Source organism: Sciurus carolinensis, chromosome 10 (assembly GCF_902686445.1).
Source record: "Sciurus carolinensis chromosome 10, mSciCar1.2, whole genome shotgun sequence".
Classification (NCBI taxonomy): Eukaryota; Metazoa; Chordata; class Mammalia; order Rodentia; family Sciuridae; genus Sciurus; species Sciurus carolinensis.
The window spans coordinates 7,844,475-7,866,637 of NC_062222.1; the positions used below are offsets into that span (position 1 = coordinate 7,844,475).

General features: G+C 36.2%; 1 protein-coding gene across 3 annotated transcripts in view; it reads right to left on the minus strand.

Annotated features, from left to right (window-relative positions):
- Sclt1 (sodium channel and clathrin linker 1) overlaps nucleotides 1-22,163 on the minus strand; it is a 153,144-nt gene that overhangs the window by 76,038 nt on the left and 54,943 nt on the right. For all 3 annotated transcript variants that reach the window (XM_047567126.1, XM_047567125.1, XM_047567124.1), the window contains 3 exons: nucleotides 21,007-21,077; nucleotides 3,666-3,756; nucleotides 71-162 (listed from right to left, as the gene is read on the minus strand). In XM_047567126.1, the coding sequence (XP_047423082.1) occupies nucleotides 71-162; nucleotides 3,666-3,756; nucleotides 21,007-21,077 (254 nt within the window). The remainder of the gene's footprint in view (nucleotides 1-70; nucleotides 163-3,665; nucleotides 3,757-21,006; nucleotides 21,078-22,163) is intronic.

Below are 22,163 nucleotides of genomic sequence, written 5' to 3' on the forward strand. Positions count from 1 at the left end.
TAAAAAGAAATTCTGCTTTGGCACATCTGTTGAGGCACATAGACAGAGCTACACATCCTTAACAACTCACCTTACTTCTAATTGTTTTATACTGGTTTGTAACTGCTGTAAGCGCTTATCTGATGCATCTTCTCTTCCTTGGGCAGAAAGCATATCCTCCTCCTAGAAAATAAAGAGACTGGAAGTTTACTTCAAGTACGTGAAAGCTTAATACACCCCTTAGAGCATGAAGGAAACAGTTCACAGTACAAAGTTATACTGCTATAATTCTAATATGTAAGTTTAAAGAAGCCATATAATTTTGGAAAGGAATCATGTATCTAATAAAGAAAGGGGAGAACTTCATCATCAATACTGTATTAGACAATCAATCAAAACAGTCATTACATATAGACTTCTACCAATGTTTCAAACTGATTTTTAAAAAATTTTTTAGATATTGATTGATTTTTATTTTATTATTTTTATGCGGTGCTGAGAATGGAACCCAGTGCCTCACACATGCTAAGCAAGCGCTCCACCACTGAGTCAAGACCCCAGCACTCAAAATGGATTTGATAGTGCGAATCCAACAACAAGGCAGGTATTTCCATGCAGATGGTTTGCCTTTAGAATATGGTCTTTTAACTGTTACACTATTTCTCATTATCTACCAAAGTAACTTCAGGGTATTTCTCCTGACATAGTGATGCTCTGACACATATTCATAGATTTTGTTTTATCATCTTCCTAGAAAAATTTGTCTATCCTTTCCTGCCTTCTTTTATGTTAAATATTTTTATGATGCTATTTTAATTTCTCTACTGTTTTTAACTGTATCTCTGAATTACTTTTTGTTGGAGGACTGTTGTAGGTATTATAATATGTTTCTTTGATTTATCGCTAAAATAAATTTATCGCTAAATAAAGTTAATATTAAATTAATCCAGAGAAGACACTGGAACCTTGCAACAATATATTTCCATATACCAGATTAGTCCTTAATGAAACTGTTGTCATTTACTATATCTGCATACTTAAATATGTTGAGAAAGGAAAAAAATACACATATATCTTATCTTGTGTTTTTCATTTGCTGTTTTTACTTCTTCCTGTATCTGAGTTGCCCTCCATGCAAATTTCCTTTCAGCCTAAAAAACTTCCTTTAGAATTTTTTGAAATGCAGTTCCACTGGGGAAAAATTCTGTTTTTGTTTATTTGAAAATGTTTTTATGCTGTCTTCATTTAAAAATATAGTTTCCCTGGCTACAGAACTCTTAGTAAGCATGTTCTCTCTTCAGCACTTTGTGTCTATTATTCCAATGTTTTCTGCGTCCACAGCTTCTTCCTGAGAACTCAGCCATTAATCTTATTGTTGTTTCCCTGTGCAGGCCACTGTTTTGTTGCTATTTTCCATTTTTTTCCTTTAAAATTGATTGTCAGTGTCATGATGGTGTGTCTAGAAGTGATTTGCTTTGTGTTTGGCTCCCTGAAATTCTTGGATCTGTTCATGTTTTCCACCAATTTTAGGAAGTTTTTGGTCATTATTTATTTATCTGCTCCCCTTCTCCTCCCTTCTGTAATTTCAATTATACTTACTGGCTCATATTGTCCCATAGATTGCTTCAGTATTTTGAACTGTTTTGTTTTGTTTTGTTTTGTTTGGATTGGGAAATTTCTATTGTTCTCTTTTTAACTTCATGGATTATTCTCCTTTCCAATCTATTTTTGGGTCCATGACATGAATTATTTTTCATTTGCTATGCTTTTAAGCTCTATAATTGCTGTGCTAAAAATTATTTTGTGGTTCTTAAATTTCTCTATATCTCCTTTCACTGAGACCTTATTTTACTCCAATTTAAAAACAGATGCTTCAAAAAAATTCTTGAACATATTCATAATTGCTAAATTGAAGTCTGCCTACAAAACTCAACAGCAGTGTCCACTGAGAGCCTCTACTGACAGCCTCACTTTCATCTCCCAACTCCCCACAAGTACAGATCCTACTTTTCTGTCTGGTAATTTTGGTTTGAAAATTGGATATTGTAGATAATAAATTTTAGTTACTCTGTATTCTGCTTTGTTCTTTTGAGGATTACAGCTTTGTTGTTGCTCAAGTAGACAATTACCATGCTTGGACTTGAATGCTGAAATCTGTTTTCCTATAGAATGTAGCATCTGATATCTGTGACTAGTTCTTGCTGCTTCCCACAGTTATTTTATAGCTAAATCTAAAGGGAATACCCATGTGTATACACTGAGGATCTGTCCAGACTTGGGCAGAGACAGGGTTCACTCTCTTTGTGATTTCCTTGCTGCCAGAGATTCTCCTGTAGTTTCTAGCTTTGGTGTCTTCCCTCTGATACTTTATAAAGTATAAAGAAAGAAGCTTCAGTTTTTTGTTGCTCAGATGTACACATGTCTAGAATGTACTCAATTATAAAAAGTAGAAAACTCAAATATCTATTTCCTTGTGTTTCTATCTTTCCGGAGCAGGTTTCTCTAGGACCTCTGCCTGCTTCACTGGGCTTCCTGGGGTCCCTCCCCTCCACCCATATGCATAAACTGAATGTTAGGTATGAATCTGGAAAGAATTTAAACTTAGGAGCAGGGTCCTATTTTTTTGTGTGACTCTTGTTACCAGTATTTCCTCTCTAAATTTCCAATAGCTTTTCTAGTCCTAAACTTTGATTTTGAATACATAAAAGTCATTTAAAGGCCTTCAGAAGGCCTTAAAACTAAGAATTCTTACTTCTTTTACTCCTTTTTGTATTGGGGTAGCTTCTAGTGTTTTTTAAAAAAATTATCCACATACCCCCTGGCACACACCCAGTACTGGGCAAGTACTTCTACCACTTAGCTACATCTCCAGCCTTTTTTATCTTATCTGAAACAGGATCCAACTAAGTTTTCAAAGGCTGGCCTCAAATTTACAATCCTCCTGTCTCAGTTTCCTGAAAGGGATTTCAGATGTATGCCACTTTGCCTGACTCTAATTTTTATAATTGATATTCATGGGAAAGTTCTTATAACCCCTTCATAAATCTAACATTACTGGAGATCTGAAGTCAGTTATTTAGAGACCAGGAACTAAGGCTTAGAAAGTTATATACTTAAAGAGTGTTAGAGGTAGAATTTTTAATAATCAAATCTATCTAAATCTAAACCCTATTGTTTTGGGCAGCTTTTTCACTGCTGTGAACAAAAGACTTGGCAACAGCAATTTTAGAGGAGGAAAAGTTTTCTGGGGGGTTCGTGGTTTCAGAGGTCTCAGTGCACACAGAGCAGCTCCAATGCTCCAGGCCCAAGGTGTGGCAGAACATCACAGCGGGAGAGTGTAGAGGAGGAAAGCAGTCCAGAACATGGCCACCAGGAAGCAGAGTGCCTTCTCACCAGGAGACACCGCCTCAGTGACCCACCTCCTCCAGCCACGCCCTACCAGTTCATAGGTATCACCCATTTACTTCATTCAAGTGGATTCATGCACTGATTAGATGAAGGTTCTCACAACCCAATCATTTCACCTCTATACCTTCTTGCATTGTCTCATTTGAATTTTGGGGGGTGACACTTCACATCTAAGCCATAACACCTGTCTTTCCTTGATACCCTTCTGAAATTTCTCTATAACATATAAAAATGATCAGTCTATTATGCCAATAAATATTTTAAGAAATAGAAAATACCTTCTTTTGCATCTGTTCCTGAAGATCTTCAGTCATTTTAGTTAACTCTTCCACTTTTGCGACTGCAACTCTCAAATCTAACTTGGCTTGCCTAAAAAACAAAGTAAACAAATGAACATTGTTTGCATAGACAATAAAGAATAAAAAATTAGAGAAGAAATCTAAGTTTGGGGAAATCATTACAAACTCATGTGCTTAAAAAATGGATATGAGGGGTAAATGCTGAAAGATTCCTATATCACTAATAAAATACATGTGAAAGTGTAAAGAAGAAAAAGTACAGTTGATTACAGAGAGGTACAATGTTTTAGTCATTAATATTTTATTTGGACAAAACATTTAATGTACAAGTAATTCAATGTATTTCAAGAACTTGAACATCTGTATAAATTAATGAGTTTAGGTACACTAAGTAGAATATGGTTATATCTATAATTTCTTGAATTTATAATTAGAAAAACACACTTCTCGAACACGTCCTGTGTGGGTGAAGGTTGGGAGGCTCAGAATCGTTTTTGTTTGTTTGTTATTTCCGCAATCCCACAGTGCTGGGGACTCGAAGCCGGGACTCCAGCATGCGAGGCAGGCACTCTACGAGATAGGCTATATGGCCTGCCTGTGTGGGTGAAGGAAAGGGTTCCTGGTCTGAGGAATGGACTGGCTGCAAAATAAGAGCTAAGAAATATATACATATACATATATATATATATATATATAAAGACAAAAAGTCAAGAATATTTTTGAAGCGGGGACATGACCAGTTGAGCTGTTCAGACGAGTCTGGCTCTAACAAAGGAGGGAGCCGCCCTTGCTTTATTTATAGCGATGCAGATCAAAGGGGACCAGTAGGAGCTTCTTTTTTTTTCTATTTTTTTTTTTTTTTGTGTGTGTGTGTGTGGTGCTGGGGATCGAACCCAGGGCCTTGTGCTTGCTAGGCAAGCACTCTACCAACTGAGCTATCTCCCCAGCCCTTTTTTTCTATTTTTTTAATTAAAATTTTTATTTATTTTTACAGACTGCATTTTGATTCACTGTACACAAATGGAGTACAACTTTTCATTTCTATGATTGAACACAATGTAGATTTGATGACTCATTCTTTAGGATAACGAGGGAGTGAACAGCTGGGTCACATGGTGGCTCCATTCCTAGTCTTTTGAAGAACCTTCATACTGATTTCCATAGCAGTTATAGTAGTTTATAATCACACCAACAGTGTATAAGTGCTCTTTTTCCACATCCTTGCCAGCATTTATTAATAATTGTGTTCTAAATGACTGCCATTCAAATAAATATTTTAAAAAGTACATTATTTCATTTTTGGGTATGCTTCCTTATTAATCCATTTTAAATTACTGGGATATTCATTAATATGCTTTTTTCTACTACTTAAAATATTAAAGAAATTGGAATTAAATCTTTAAAAATCAAAATTTTGCTATGTTAAGCAAGTATAGCATAAAGGAAAGGATTAATTCTAGATTTAATTGTAGCATCAATTTGGACAGAAATCAAAATGCTTTAATTATCAATATATTTTTGAGACAGCATCAAACACGATAAGCCTATTTTAAGATAAATTTATCTGTTTCTTTCTGCATTCCTAAAATGTATCAAGGGAATCCTATAAATGTTTATAATATTTTTTCACTCAAGTAAAAAATGGTAAAATTCTGAGAAATAAAAACCAGTTTTTTTTTTTTTTTTTTGCAGTGCTAGGGATTAGAACCCAGAACCTTATGCTTGTGATGCGAGCACTCTACCAAATGAGCTATATCCCCAGCCCAAAACCCAGTTTTTATTGATTTGATATATATTCTTAATTTTTTCCTCCTAAAATTATACAGTATAATAAAGTCAATCATTTATATTTAAAGACTTTAGAAAATTCTTAAGCATATTTTTAGACAAATTTCTAAACTTTTAAAATCAGTACTGTCTTTAGGTAACTGACTTATTAGTTAACTGGAAAATTTTATTTCCATTTTTTTCCCTTACCAATCTTCATTGGCAGTCTAACGGTTAAACCTATTCTAGAGACTTGTGAAAAAACTAAATGATAGACATGAATAATCAATCTGAGCTATTGAAAACTTTACAAAACAGGAGTTCTTGAGTCTTCAAGCAGTTCATCTGCACACAAGTTACACACAATTTAAGTTAATTAAAATCATACACTTAAAGGTAATTCACAAGTCTGAGTTCTACATTGGACTTTTCTAGCATGACTAGTGGTAGTTCTCTCCACTTTCTGCGTGTGAAAGTGCACCTTTGCACTGTATGTGCACAGGTATTTGTAACTATCTCTGCACAGGCTCCACTTGAGACTTGCTCATTCAGAATGTCTGGTCGTCTCTGCTTTTCAGAATCTCTGCAGGTAGTTCTTTTGTATAGCTACTATCTTGGAATTTACAAAATAATTACACAATTCACAGGTTATTCTTTTTGTAAACAATGATTACATATATTTTAGGGTCATGTGAGTTTTAGGACCACTGACAAAGTGGACAAAATATTAGTTTGTATTCATTAACAAGCTGGCAATTCAAATCTCTTATGCGATGAACACACTCAAACATTGTTACCTGTGTGTCTGCGACCGACATCTGACACACTGTGGAAAGGATGTTCGGAACACACAAAGATGGGTGAGATTCAGTAATCTTTAGGAGGCCCACAAAACATGCTTTAAGCAATGCAAAAGATTAAAATAAAGTGTGGGCAGTACATCTGCATTTAGCTGAGAGAATACTGAAGTAGGAGGTATTTAAAATAAAAAACTGGCAGAGGAATTATGTACCTCCCAAGGAGAGACAGAAAGAGCTCCAGGAAGGAGGGAGAGGAGCGTGAGCAGCGGGGTGGGGTGTATGTATACCTAGGAAAGGCAGGGCCAAGACTGAAAGTCAAGGGCCACACTGCTGACAGCCTTAACCAACAAGTTAACTATTTTAACCTACGGGCAAAGGGAAACTGCTCAAATAATGGGATCAGTGATGTACATTAGTAACTTAAACTGACACTGTGAGAAAAAAAAAGGGCTAGAATGATAGTTCTGTCTGTCTCTAACATAGTCACTAAGCAAGAGGCAGCAAAGGTCTAATCTGGAATGATGTAGCCAACACTGGGAGAGAGTATAGATTTTACAACCATGGAATTTCAGGGATTCTGCGTGTTCATTCTTTGAACAAATTTTTTTTGAATGACTGTAATATGCCAGGTACTGTGAATACAGTCTGGACATAGTCGTTTCAAAGTGGTGGTCCTTCCTTCAGTCTTTCTGCATTGTTTGCTTAAACTGTACTTCAGGAGCTCCAGAGTTACTGATCAGTATGTGAACTACGCTAAGCACTGTCCATGGAGACTCCACCTGAACTATACCTGAAACACTGTCATCAGTCTCATGATCGCAGTGGTAAGAAGGGAGACAGTCTCTGCCCTCATAAGTTTACACTGTGGTGGAGGAAGACAGATGATCAATCTATAAACAAACAAGTAACAGAATTTCAGAAATTGATAATGCTACAAAGAAAATGATACAAAGCAAGGTCAGAGGTGTGGGAATCAAGGATAGCCTGTGTAAGCTAAGGATATCTGAGATAATAACTAAATAAATGATAATAGGTCAACTTAAAATCGAAGTGGAAATATTATAGGCAGAGAATTAACAATAAATGCAAAGAACAGGAGAAAGCTACTTAAAGAAATGACAGTTAAGATGGGAATTTTACAGAGAAAAATGGAAGATATAGTCAGAGAGGAAGGCAGAGATCCAATCACATGTGTCTTTTGAATGAAGGAATAATTTTGGAATCTGTTCCAAGTGCAATGAGGATCCACGGGAAGGCTTTAGGCAGGTGGGTGATGGGATGTGTTTCAAGCTCTGAGGGGACGAGTTCTGCGGCAAATGGAGAATGCACACAGCAGGCAGAGAGTGAGAGCAGGGAGACCAGAAGAGGCTGCTGCCAACAAGAGGCAAGAGGACAGCTCAAGAGAGTGACAAGGACTGCATCTGTGATGATCTGGATGTGGAGCCACTGTGATGGGGGTGCACAGTAAGCAAAGGATACAATCCAGCAGAACTCCTAGACCTGATCGATCACCAAGAGGGGGACCTCTGCTACTGTTCTTCCATCGCAGTGGCTCACTTTTATCAGTGTTGTGTATTCTGATTCCATCAATAAGACAGCTTTCTTTCTTTCTTTTTTAAAAGAGTTTTGCTGTTAAAAAATAAGGTTTAAAAATCATGGATCCAGTAATTCAAGTACGGAGCCCAACAAAGCAATCAAGGCTGGAGGTATACATTTGGGAAACATTATTATTAATATTTTAGATGTTATTAGACCTTTATTTTATTCATTTATTTATATGTGGTGCTGAGAATCGAACCCAGTGCCTCATACGTTAGGCGAGCGCTCTACCACTGAGCCACGACCCCAGCCCGGGAAACATTATTGAGATCAAAGTTTAAGTTGGGTAGGGTAGATGTTGTTATCTAAAGCGGGGCGGCTGAGTAACATGGTTACAAATTTAAGAAATGTTTACTTTTAGTAGGTAAGATAAGGAAGTGGGGCAGCAAAGAAATGGCCACAGAGATCAGAGAAATCAAGGCACAAATACAAAATACCTAGAAGAGAAGTGTTCAGGAAAGGAAGAAAAATTATCAAAGAGAACTGAAGGGTATGGAGAAGTCTGTTTAGGATTTAAAATGTACTAGTCATCGTGAGAAGAAGAATGGAGAGGTGGGGCTAACCTAAAATCCTTCCCGGTGACTACTATAGATTCTTCAAAGCAGAGAGCAGGAAGGAGAAAAGAGAGTAATCTGAGGGATCATCAGGGAGGTCTACACAGGGTTAAGAGAACGCTGCAAAGAGAAACTAAACTTTAAAATTTTTTCACAGAGAAAGATACAAGAAGTGATGGAATTTGGATTTCCCAGCTACATGGGTTAGAGAGCGAGGAGGGCACAGAGAAGAGTCACAGGGCACCGCTCTGCTTCAAGGAAGGCCCTGCTGTTTCCATTACAGAAATGAGGACCCTGAGGGTCATGCAGGTAAGCAACCTGCCTAAGTCAATCTACAAGGAGTGGCAGTTAGGGTCCCAATGTCTGTGTCTTCCTGAACACAGATATTGACATCCCATAAGAACACAATATAATCCCCAATGTGATGGCAGGAGGAGGTGGGGCCTTGGGGGAGGTGATTAGGTCATGACTGCAGAGTCCTCAAATGTGGGACTAATGACCTTATAGAGGAGGCCCCAGGGGGTTGTTTGCCTCCCTCCCATTATGTAAAGACACAGCAAGAAGGCACTCCCTCTGTAGCAAGAAAACAGACCCTCGCTGGACACTGAATCTGTCAGGGTCTTGATCTTGGACTCCTCAGACTCCTGAACTGCAAAGAAACAAGTTTTTGTCCTTTATGCCCTACCAGTCTATGATATTTTGTCACAGCAGCCCAAATAAATTAAGACAATGCAGCACAAAAATAAAACAACAGAGCTGATATCAAAGCCTACGCCCTTTATACTTCATACACACAACAGCAGTTTCAGGATAGGTTTACAGATGGACAGTATTTGCAAAAGATGTTAAAAATATTAGTAAAAAAGAACTTTTTTAAAAAAAATAAAATGGTAATCTACTATTAGAGACAAGTATTCTGAACACTGATGTCATGAATTTGTTTTATTTTTGCCAAACCCCCAAACAAGAAATCTTTTAAAATTATTTTTAGTTGTAGATGGACATAATACCTTTATTTTATTAAATTATCTTCATGTGGTACTGAGGCTCCAACCCAGTGTCTCACACGTGCCAGGCAAGTGCTCTACCACAGAGCTACAACCACAGCCCCCAAACAAGAAATCTTAATATTAATTAGCTGTAGTTGAATGGAGCTAAGCTAAAACTCCATTCATGACCAATCTGTTCAAGAAGTAAAAAAACAATATTCTTTTTTGCCCTTTAAAGATTAAGATACAAGCTTTTTTTTTAAATAAGAGGTGATATAAGTATCTCTCACATAACATGAAAGTGAAACAGTGTGAAGAAATAGGAAAATGACAGCAAAGCCCTAATTTTTTCATCTTAAAACCTGTTTTCTAAGCTCAGAAAACTAGCTGCCAACACATAAGGAACTGTCTGGCAATTCTATGACTAAGCACATCTGCTCAGGGCCATTGCTCAGATGGGACAGTTTCCAAGAGACACTATGAATCAAAACTAGTGATCCATGAATTCCAGATTTCCATAGCATTTTTATAATAGACGACACAATATTATTCAAGTTGAAACATGAAACATCTGAGAAAAATCTGTTGTCTCAGTTAAAATAAAACTATTACCTGGCATAAATACCTTAAAATGCATATAAAAATTACTGGCATATGAAACATTTTGGAGAAAAAAGTGTGAATTTATAAAAAAGATCAAAAACGAATACAATGAATACATATAAACTTTGATTATACAATTTACCTCTTGCATTCAGCATGATAGAGTGATATCAAGAACTGTATTCCTATCATATCAGCAATTCTGTTCTTCAATAAAATAGCTTACTTGTAAATCATTTCACTCTCAATTTAAAATACTTCTTGGGTTTTATGTTAAATTTACATACAGAAAACACTAAATATAAAGAAAATTAAATGCCTCTATCACCCATTGAAACTTTGAGATTATTGATAATGGAAACAGATCTAAAAGTACATAGCTTAAAAGGTGGATCCATAAGGAGAATCTTTTAATTCATTGTGTGAAGTTCCAATTAATTAAGTGATTTTTGTCAGGTGCATAGTTTTGGAAATCAAATTAAGTGGTCACACACTCCCTTATAGCTGAATGGAATCAATTTGGAAGGTAGCTCAGGTGAGATGGACTGAGTAAAGGCAGTAACAAAACGGTGAGGGAGAAGGGAAGGTCTGAGAGGCACTGATACCATAGAGTTGGAAAAGAGAATTTATGATCCTTCTTAGTTTTCTGAATCAGGAATTGGATGGTGCCATTCACAAATACACAGAAAAGACTCAGGAAATATGATAATAAGCTCCATTTGGAGTCTGTTGTATTTCAAGTGCCTCAGAGCCACCTGGGTGGAGGAGATCTCATTAACCTGAAGAACTCTGAGCTAGAAAAATTTAATGAGATCTCACCCTCACAGAGACTTTCGAAGTCACAAAAGTGTGCATGAGATGAAATGGGGCAAATTAATTTGGGGGCTATCATGTCACACCATACATAAACTTATTAAAGACTCTTTTCTATCCTCAGAGGGCGCATGTACATTTTTAAGTTCTCAAAAATTATAAATTGACTGGCAAGTTACATATTCTTTAAATGAAGATGGTTATCTGTCCATTACTGAGACCACTCCTTAGTGACTAAAGTTATTTTTAACCAACATTCAAATGAGAAATTAATACAAACCCCTATGCAAATACTTTAGTCCATCTTTAAGGTACATCCTTATATAAGTTAGTTTTAAAAGATATACACAAATGACAGTCCTTTCCTTCAAAGACTTTATGAGGCAGATGTAAAATCTGAGTACATGTGACTTGGAAAATAATCATTCCAAAACTCTGCTGGATATATATTGTAAGCAAGTATATAGAACAAAAAGGATTTAAAGAGAAACAGCAGTTCAATCTCAATTTAAATGATTAAGCACTGAGTAGAGCCAAAAGAATAGAAGAGTAAGTATGTGCTAAAAATGAATGAGATAAGTCTTCCTGGAGAAGGCAAGCTTTAGCCAGGTGTAGAAAGACTAGCGATAAAAGGCAAAAAGGAAGGAAGCAAAAGATTTTCTCTGAGAAACAGCAGAATGACTAGTCTGAGCAGTTTATATATAAATGGAAGCCGGGGAGGACCAGGTTAATGAAGGTTCTTAAGAAGAGGTTGAAGAGTTTTAACTGCTGTGACAGGTTATCACTAAAAACTCTCAAAAGGAAAATGATAAAAGGTTCAATTATAAATTCACATAATTTTAATCTTTTACACATTATCAGACAACAAGTGAAACTAATATGTTTCAGTGTAAGTACAAACTTGTGTTTAAAGAGTTTCTAATTTAGTTATTCTTGGCATAGTGATATAGAGCATATCAAAACCTAAATTCTGGTAATGTCAATATGCCCATCATTCAGAATCTGTCAAACTTGAAAGCAACACCCTTTTCCCTAAAGAAGCATCTGCTTATCCTTCTGTTCCTTCAAATCTGTGGCAGGAAAAGCAAGCATAGTTTTATGTATACAACTCTGAACTGCTTAATGTTAAGCTATGGAATGCTGCCAGTAAATATTATGGCAAAGTTGCTCATGGACAACTCAACACTTGAGACCTTCTAGGCTTTAGAAAACCCCGACTAGTTTAATCAATCTCAATTTACTTAATTTCAATTTGTAATCTTTAGTCCAAGGGTTCACAAGCCGAAGGAATCTTCCACACAGATGTCAAAAATCAACATACCCATTCTTTCTTTCCCAATCCACTCTCATTCTTGATTTCCTTATCGCTGTGAATACTGTCAGAGAGTCAGGCTTAGAAGCTTTCTAGATTAGCAGTTAGAAGATGTAGGTTCTAATATGACTCTTCCATGAACCTTGGACAAGATAGCTTCTCAGTTTTTGCTTCAGTTTAGCTTATTTTATAAAACTGGGAATTTAAATTAGATGATCGTTAAGATTTTGTCCAGCAATAAAATTCCAGGATATTTTCCCTTGACCTTAAGCCTAATAGCACCAAAGTTCCACCCATTTTCCTGTACAGAATCTTTCATATGCATTTTTGTTTCCTATTTCCATTATCATTTTATGATTGCAGGTTTTTATGAACTACTTTTCTTACTCATCTTACTTCCAGGATCTCTGCATTCTAATTTATCCTAAATATGCCACAAGTCTTATTTTCCTTCCATTCTTTTCTGATCCTCAAATGTGGAATTGAGTTAATCACACAATTCCATGACCTATTATTCTTATTAGCTATAAAAGATTCTTATCATTTATTTATTTTTGTTTCATAATTCCTTTCTTATTTCTCTCCATTTAGTAAGTTCACATTAAAATATGGTAATATCCTTGACTATATTATATACCCTGGTAAAATACACATTGTATATGTTTTTATGATACCTATATCTCTATATAAAACATTACTTTTTAAATCTATATATGTGGACATAACTATATCTTTACACATGAACACTTGTTTCTAAATGTTTCCCAAAGAGACACGATTATGCTTCCTTAATCATTTCCTTAGTGACCGATACCTAGGCTACCTTCAATTCCCTGCTTCTACAGATAGCTTCACTCTGCAGAGACAATGACTAACTAGAAGTTGGGGTACATGATTTCTGGGAATGTTTTTAATATTCTTTTAAAGATACAAATATACACAATATATGCACTGCATTCTTTTACTACACGTATATTGAGGATATATATATATATATATATATATATTGGTTCATATATATATATATATGGCTAAAATATATATCCATAATCAATACACACAATTGTTTAAGCCATTTTAAATCTATATAAATTATATTATGCTATATAATCTTTTGTACTATGTTGTTACACTCTGTATTTTTGACACGGATAGTTGGGTATGAAGAGGCACATGTTAAATATCACTAATCCAAATATCTGACATTTGAAATGCTCCAAAATCTGCACCTGAGCACTAACATGATGCCACAAATGGGAAATTTCACACCTGGCCTCATGTGACAGGCCACAGTAAAAACACAGGTGAACTAAAAATATTATATAAATTCCCTTAGGTTATGGGTATTAAAGTATACATGAAATGCAAATGAATTTTGTATTTAGACCTGGGATCCACCCTCCAAATATCTTATAACATATATGCAAATTTTACAAAATTAAAAAAAAATCCCAAACCTGTAACACCTCTGGTCCCACACATTTTGGATGAGGGATACTCATCCTGTATCACATGGTTTCAACTTGCATTTTCCTGACTGCTGTGACTTGTAAAATGTTTGCTCACAGTCTCTGCTCAATTTTCTGTGTTTTTATTTATTCTTACTGATGCGTAATATGTCCACAATACTTATCTGTTGTCAGTTATGCGCATTACAAATGTCTTCTATCAGACTGTGGCTTGTCTTTTCATTTGACTTATATTGTTCTTTGTAACAAGTTTTACATTTTAACATACTCAAATACATCAATCTTTTCCTTTTTGACTTGTATTTATAAATCCTGATTAAGAAATACTTTCCCATATATAACGTATACATATATTTAAACAAGAAACGTCATGTTACTTCATTAATACGTACATTTTTTTATGTTTATACGGATTGGTTCAAAAATAAGTACAATTAAAAAGTTTTTGTTTTGTTTTTCAAAGAAATACTTCTGTAGCAGTGTTAAAGAGAGATTCTTGGATATTTAAAAACAAAATCTGTAAAGTTTTGCTTTTCACATTTGCTTTTTATTCCACAAAACTAAATAAATACAAAATGTGAAAGGCAAGATTTTATCAGTTTTTCTCATAGATAACAACTACTCTTAATATGATTCTCTCCCTACTGATTTATAATGCCAATGCTGTCATATACCAAACCTCTACATATACTCTATATTTCATTGTATTCACCAAACTCACTCTTACAAATAACTTGCATTTTATTCCTATACACAATGATACTGGTAATTAGGATTATATTATCAAAGCCGTCTCTTTTACACACACACACACAACTGCATGTGTGAAAACACTAGGCATTTACGCTGATTTGAATCGTAAAGATTTGAAAAGACATTCTCATTAGAGAATTAAATTTTCTAACCCAAGTACAGGAGTTCTAAATTTTCTATTTAGTTCTTTGGAAAATCTTCTAATTTGGGGGGAATTTCTATTTTTTCCATTTGTTTTAACTTGTTTATAATTGCTCACTGATGCATTTTTAGTATGGCTGTTGAAAAATCTTTGTCAAATAGTTTTAACATCTGTCATCTAGGAGTTGGTTCTAATAGATTGTCTTTTTCATTCAAGTTGAGATTTTCTTGGTACTTGAAGTGATGAATAATTTTGAACAGAAACAAGCATTTTGGGTACTAGGAGATTCTGTACTATTACTTAAGCCTGTTTTGACTGATTTCCTGTGACTTCGTTCTTTCGAGGGAAAAGAGGTGGCCTTGTTACTGCCAGTTAGGTAGAAGCCTGTCCCCACTAGGCCTCTGGTTAGTACAGGTGACCCGGGTACAGGTGGAGTGGAGAGTTATTCTCCAAAAAAATTGTCATGCTAGGCTGCCCCTTTCTAAGCCTTTGGCTTGAGAGCAGGTCACTGTGGGGGCTTTTATCTGGTCTGTACTAGGTAATACCAGAGTTCTAGTTTCTTCAGCTCCAAATCTCAAGCATAGGAGGCAAAAAAGAAAAAGAAAACAGGCATCGTGCCTTGGTTCCTGAGGAACCGAACTGATCAGTTGTTTTGTTTTGTTTCCTGTTCTTTCTCCATCTTTTAGACCAGATCCAGGGTTTTTAGTTGTACCTCCCAAAAAGAATAGGCAAAAGTACAGCTCCACTTTCCTTCCCATTGTGGTTTTGTTTGTTTTGTTACTGGGCATTGATCCAGGTGCACTCTGCAGGAAGCTACATTGTTGCTCCTTCTGCTCAGATCATGTACAGCATAATGTTACACATATACTACTTGGGCTTGTATCTGGCCTATAACATTCTGCCAGAAAATTAAGTACCTCTCCTAACCATGACACCTCTTGATGCCACAAGTCATCTCGCAGAGGCTATGGGTAAAGGTAGCCAGGAAGGGCTGAGGCCACATCTGGGAACTGCCACAGTTCCTTTTAGTGTGGCCCTGCCTCTGGCCTCTTCAGTTTGTCCATCCTTGTGCCAACACCTCCTTTTGCTTTGTATTAAGTCTTGATAGCTGGCTTTGGAAGTCCCCCTAATTTATTCTTCCTCTTGATAAATGTCTTATCTATTTTTAACCTTTTATATATCTATATAAATTTTAAAATCAGTTTTTCAAATTCTTCAAAAATCCTACCATGTTTTTGATAGAAATTCATTGACTACAGGAATATATTAAGCTGTGCACAAATGTTGATTTCCAAACATAAGGTAATTATCTACATTTTTTTTTCTGTTACTGATTTATAACTTACTAGTATTGTCAAGAGAAACTGTGGTTTATGTTAATTCAGTCCTTCAAAAATTGTTAAGAATTATGTTTACAGTTCAGAATGAGATCATTAAAAAAAAAAAAAAAAGTTTTGTAGGGATATAAAAAGAAAGTGGGTTCCTAAAGTGCTTTTGTCAAAATCACAGTGCCCTCCACCCCTAGCCCAAACACAGGTCGACCTAAAAGCTTACTTGGAGATATAATTAAGTCAAGGATCATTTTGGGTTTGAGTGGATTCTAAAACCAATGACTAGAGAAGACACACAAAGAGACACAGAAAATAAACTCATGTAAAGAAAAACAGTTCAAGATTGGAGCTACACTGCCACAAGCCAAGGAAGACCAGACCAGAGACCAGGGACCACCGAAAGCTGGAAGAGGCCTGGAAAGATTTTTCCCAAGGAAATGCGCAGTTGCAGCTTCAAGGAAAAGCTTCAAGCTCTGGCCAGGAGCTGGAAAGTCTTTCCATGACTCTGCTGCTGATACCTCAATTTCACATTTGCAGTCTTCAGAATTAGCATGTAGTCTGGGGGAATACTTTTCCATTTATTTTTGGTCACCACGTTTGCAGGAGTTTGCCTGGGAAGCTGCTATAACTTCCAGGTCACTAACCTCAGTGGTCAGTGCACAGACCTCCTCCCACTCTATCACTGGCACCTGCCTCTATGGCCACTCCTTCCTCTTTCCCTTGGCTGTTAGGCCACTATCCTTCCTACTTTTCCTCCTAACTCATTGGTTTTTCCTCAGCTTCTTTTGCTGATTCCTACTCTTTTCTTTTCCCTTTTCAATATTAAATATTTTAAAGTCAGAGTTCTTATCATATTTATACCCTAGAGGATCTATTCTACATTTATGGCTTTAAACACTATTCTTACGTTGATCATCAAAAATTTATATCTCTAGTTTGAAATTTTTACTTCAATAACTTACTTGCTCACTGAATATATACACTGGAATTCCCAATAGTCACTGAAAACTCACTATTGCTCACCCCCCACCACCTCACCAATTTGGCTACTAAAGACTTCTCAGTCCATGGCATTATCATTTTTACAGCTGCTCAAGAGAAAACTTTGGAGTCCTCTATATCTGTCCCTGTTGCCTCCAGACAACTTAACAGAGAAGCTTCTTTAATACAAAACACTTAAAACATAAAGACCAATCACATCTCCCACTACCTCTGTCAGGGTCCTGGTCAGTGTGACCTTCCGCCTGGGTTACTGCAACAGACTCCTCGCGGCTCTTCTTGCTACCACCTGCTATCTATCTATCTTTCTACAGTCTACTTTTAAAGTGGCAGCCAGAGGAAGATATGTCTTTTTAAAATACAAGATATGTCAATCCTCTATTAAAAACCACTCTCATTTTTTCCACAGTAAAAACCAGAGTCCTCATATGGTCTACAAGGCTCCACATCATCTTGTGCCCACTCTGCACAACCTGTCAGACTTTATCTTTTATTATTCTCCTCCTTGCTCACTCTGTTCCAGGTATACTAGAGAAGACTGTACAGTGGCCACAGATTCTTCCTTCCCCACATTCAAACTTTTCAATATGACCCTGAAAATCCTCCTATCGAGAGGAGGACTTCCCCATCCTTTGAATTTGGTTAGTCAGGTGACTTGCTTTTCTATGGGGTATTAGCAAACATAATTCAAGGGAGGCTTGAGAAGTATTTACATATTGTGATTTGCTCTTTTGCTTTTCTTGGGAACCTTGGCATGCCAAGAAAAGGAGGAGGACTTTTCTTGTGACCCTGGTGAAACCTGCCAATTGCCAGGCAGCCTGACCATCACTGTAGAGTACCATCCATTCGGCCAGAAGATGGCTGGAGATACACAGGCAAATTCAGTAGCTATCTGCCAAGTAGGCCCCAACAAGAAAATCTCCTCTGCTGATTCCCAACAATAATCCAAGTAAATCAGTGTTTTGAGTCACAACATTTTAGAATGGTTTGTTACTCAGCAGCAGAGAGCAGAGACAGCTCACTTCCCTTCTTGTTCCTCCTTGCTGTTATTCCCGCCTTTCTAACAGCTTTGTCTTTACTTGGAGCCCTGGACCTACATATAAGTCTGGTTTACCTACATCCTCACATCTTTGTTCAGCTCTCAACCTCTTAATGAGGACCACTCTGAATCTCTAAAGTGCCACCCCACTACGACCACCAGCACTTCAGAAATCTCTTATCCTGATCATTTTTTTGTTTTCCAGTAGTTCTTTTTGCCTCCTAGCTTATTTTACTTGAATACTCTATTTGTAATTGTTTGCCTGCTAAGTTTCAAAAAGAGAAAGGTCTTTATTATAAATTGATATACCCAGGTACCAAGATCAAAGCCTGCACATAGTTAATGCTTGCCAAATAATTACTGAATAAATGAATGAATTCAATGTTCTAGAGATGCCTATTAGATCAATTTGTTGATCACATTCTACTGTTACTTGCTTTTTGTTTATTTATCAATGACACACTTTATAATTATTATGTCCAATGCCTTGTATTGGTCAGTTTTTGCTTTAAAATCTAGAATTTTTACTATAGAACCATTTTGAAAGAAAGTTTTCAAAAAATTGTAACAAACCATTAACCAAGATGACCTTTATTTTAAATGTCCTAAATCACTTTTCACTTTAACTTTATAAATATCAGTAATCAAAATATTATTTGAGTAGCATTAAAATAATAACCAAGACTAATTTAGGGTTGTTTGTTATTTACTCACTATTCTAATGCTGCACTAATTCTAAATATTAATGAATGGGCAGCCTTTAAAAGTTATTCTACTAACAATGATACAGAAATAGCAGTGGACAGAAAGAATTCAAGAAATAAATATAGCACATCCATTTAACAGTATACTACACAACATTAAAAATGATAATATTTTACCTGGCACTGAGTAAAAAGAATGATAATATTGATATGATCCTCATATATCAATAAGTGAAAAAGGTTCTTTAACAGTATTTATATTATCCTATTTTTACAAATATCCAAGTACACACACAAACCTAAATTTAAAAATAAACGTTATTTTAAATAATAGAATCATGAGATTTTTATTTCTTTTGTGCTCTATCATAGTTGTATAATACTGTATTTTGTCTTTGTCCCAGATTCTATATACCTGGTATTTCCTGAGCATCAGAATTATTTTTGTTATTTGTGCTAAGGCCCTGGTACCACACCTATGTTCATGCTAACAGAACGACTTGTGGCAGGCACCCAGAGAGCTTCAGAACCAGACTGGCTGTGATGGAAAAACCAACCATGTGAGCAGAGGGTTAGGACTTTGAGTCACATGATGTAGGCCCAACCTCCAGATCTCTGGGGCGGGGAGTAGGCCTGGAGATCTGCTTCAATAATGTGATTAATGATCTAATCAGTGATATGCATGTCATAAACTTTAGTGAAAATTCTGAACACCACGGCGTGGGTGAGCTTCTTGGTTGGTGGACACACTGTGGTGCTAGAAGGGTGCACATCTTGTTTCCACAAGCAGAGGACGTGGAAGCTCCACATCTGGTACCTTCTTAGATCTTACCCTATAGGTGTCTTCTTTTGGCTGTCCCAGTTTATATCCTTTATAATTAAACTATAATCATAAACATAATGCTTTGCTAAGTTCTGTGAGTCATTCTAGAGTATTACTGAACCAGAGGGGAGAGGTGAAACGTCCACATTTGCAGCCTGTCGGTCCAAAGTGAGATGATCTGGGAGGTCCCCAAACTTATGGCTGGTATTTGAATGAGGGTAGCCTTCTTGGGGGCTGTGACCTTAATCTGCGGAATCTACACTAACTCTGGGTAGTTATGTGAGGATCACATTGTAATTTGTTTTAATCTACTATCTAGAGTATTTTATAATGAGCTTACACTATTTTCATAATTTAAAAAACTTGCATTTTGAAGACAGTGAGATCTTTTAATTAAATAAATCATTGTTATTTTAAGCTACAAAATCAGTAACATCTAGAGAAATAAAGAGGATCACGTAAGAGCCACAAGTAAAATGGCTACAGAAAAAGAAAGTAAACATCTTAAATTAAATTTGAAAGTTGACAAAGGTAATAAGATATAAAAAGCTGTAAATAAAATTTTGAAAAATAAAAGCTTCTGTTTTTAGAAAACAATATCTTATTTTTGGGGTAAAACACATGCTGGTATTTTGAAAGGCATAATGAAACAAGTTTATTTAACAAACCATAATTTATGTTACATTATTAAAATATTAAAGATAGTTTCAAATGAATGCTCAAGAACAGAGTCTTACATGACTATACTTCTGAATTTTAGATATTAGGACTAAGAAGAATGAAAGTGAAATTTTTTTTAGTTATTTGGAGATTTGCCTATGAAACCTATTAAATGCAATGATTATTAAACCAACGAATACTATATATACATACAGTATTAAACTGTATAATTTTTAAAAACCCTATACAGATGGTCCCTGATTTATGATGGTTTGACATTAGAAAGGTTTGAAATGGAGATATATTCATTAGAAACTGTACTTTGAATTTTGATCTTTTCCTGGCCATTGACAGGTATGTGGTATTCTCTCACCAGGCTGGGTGGCAGCAAAGAGCTACAGCCCAAGTCAGTCATGCAAGCACTCGGGTAAACATGGATCCTCTATGATGCAGTGTGTTGCTAGCTAGGATGCTCGTAGGCTGGTATGATAAATGCATTAATGACTCAGGGCATTTTCAACTTGAGATGGTTAGATGGTTTTATTGGGACATGACCCACCACATGTCTAGGGCAGCAGAACTGGCTGCCTGTACTTTCTTTCCCTGTTTCACTCTCCATTCCTCTACTGGTGCTCCTTGTACTACCTACCAAAGAAAAAGCAGATGTGAGACAACCCCCCCTCAGCATCTGCTTATGCGGAGTCCAAAAGTAGACAGGAAGTAGTGTTCTGTGTGTGGAAATATTTTCCTAAGGGAACTAGTTTTCTTCTGTATCATACTCTTTCACATATATGTTATAGTTAGTCTCTTCCTGTCCCACATGATCAGATATACAAGAAGTTACTGACAGACACTTAATAAAAGGAAAAAAAAAAAAAAACCCATAAGCAAATTATGTATCACCAGCTCCTGTAAAGAAAAGCAATTACAAATAAAAAAAACAAAATTCAGTTTGGAAAATACCTAAATTGTGCTCGGAGTTGCTCTGTTTCCACATTTTGTTCAGTTATTGTTTTCAGAAAGTGTTGGTTAGTCTGTCACAAGAAAAGAACAAAACAAATCAGTATTAGAACATTTAAGAACTAACTTTAAAGATTAACCATAAGACCATAAGAAAAAATGAAGTGAGATTCATGATAACGATTATGTGTTTTGAGGATAAAACATGCCCCTGGCCTTCTTTCCTCACCTTTTTACTTCAGTGAACACCTGTTTCAGTTCCAACTACCTGACCTGCATTTCTATCTTACGGCTTTCTCTGGAAATCTGGTCCTCCTTGCTCATCTACCTGTGAAGGCTTGCACATGCAGAACCCTGCTATAACAGTCTGACATGACTACAGGTATTGGTGTATCAATGACCCAAGTTCCCTTGGTCCATGGGTGGGAAAACTGAGGCCTGTGTTCTGCACTAGTTTTCAGATTTCATTAGTGGTATTAAATTTCAGCTACAGAGCTAACTTGCTCAATTTTAAAAGCCCCATTAGCTTCCTTCTCTTCCCCACCCCCTGGCTGGTGCTACTTGGTATTATCTCCTAAATAAACAACATGATTTGGAATCCTCTCCTCAGGACCACTTACAGAGGAACTCAAAGCAAGATACCTGGCAGCCCTCTACCTGGAGAAAAGTTTTTTCTAAGGGAAGCGATTTTTCTTTCTGTGTCAGTTTTACCATGGTGGTACAAATTCCTCTCCCTTCACACACACACACACACACACACACACACACACACACACACAAGCACGCACATACAACATGCATATTTATGGTGGGCAGGAAGAAAATTAAATCAAGACTATCCATAATTATATTATACATAATATAATATATACATTATATTATAGTTACCACTTGCCGATAGTTTGATTTCAGTCTATTCCTGCCGCAGCAGATCATGCCTGCATCTCTCCTGCTAAAGTCCCTGAGGCAGCTTTCATGCGCTTCTCTCATCTTCTATCCAACTTCATTGACTTCGTATTTTTAACCCATGATTACATTTCCCTTGCCTGGATACTCTCATTCTGCCCAAATTCAACCCTCGACACCCTGAGTGGTCCATGCACTGTCAGGTTAAAATGACTATTTCCTTTCTGCATTTTGATAAAATTCAATACATAACT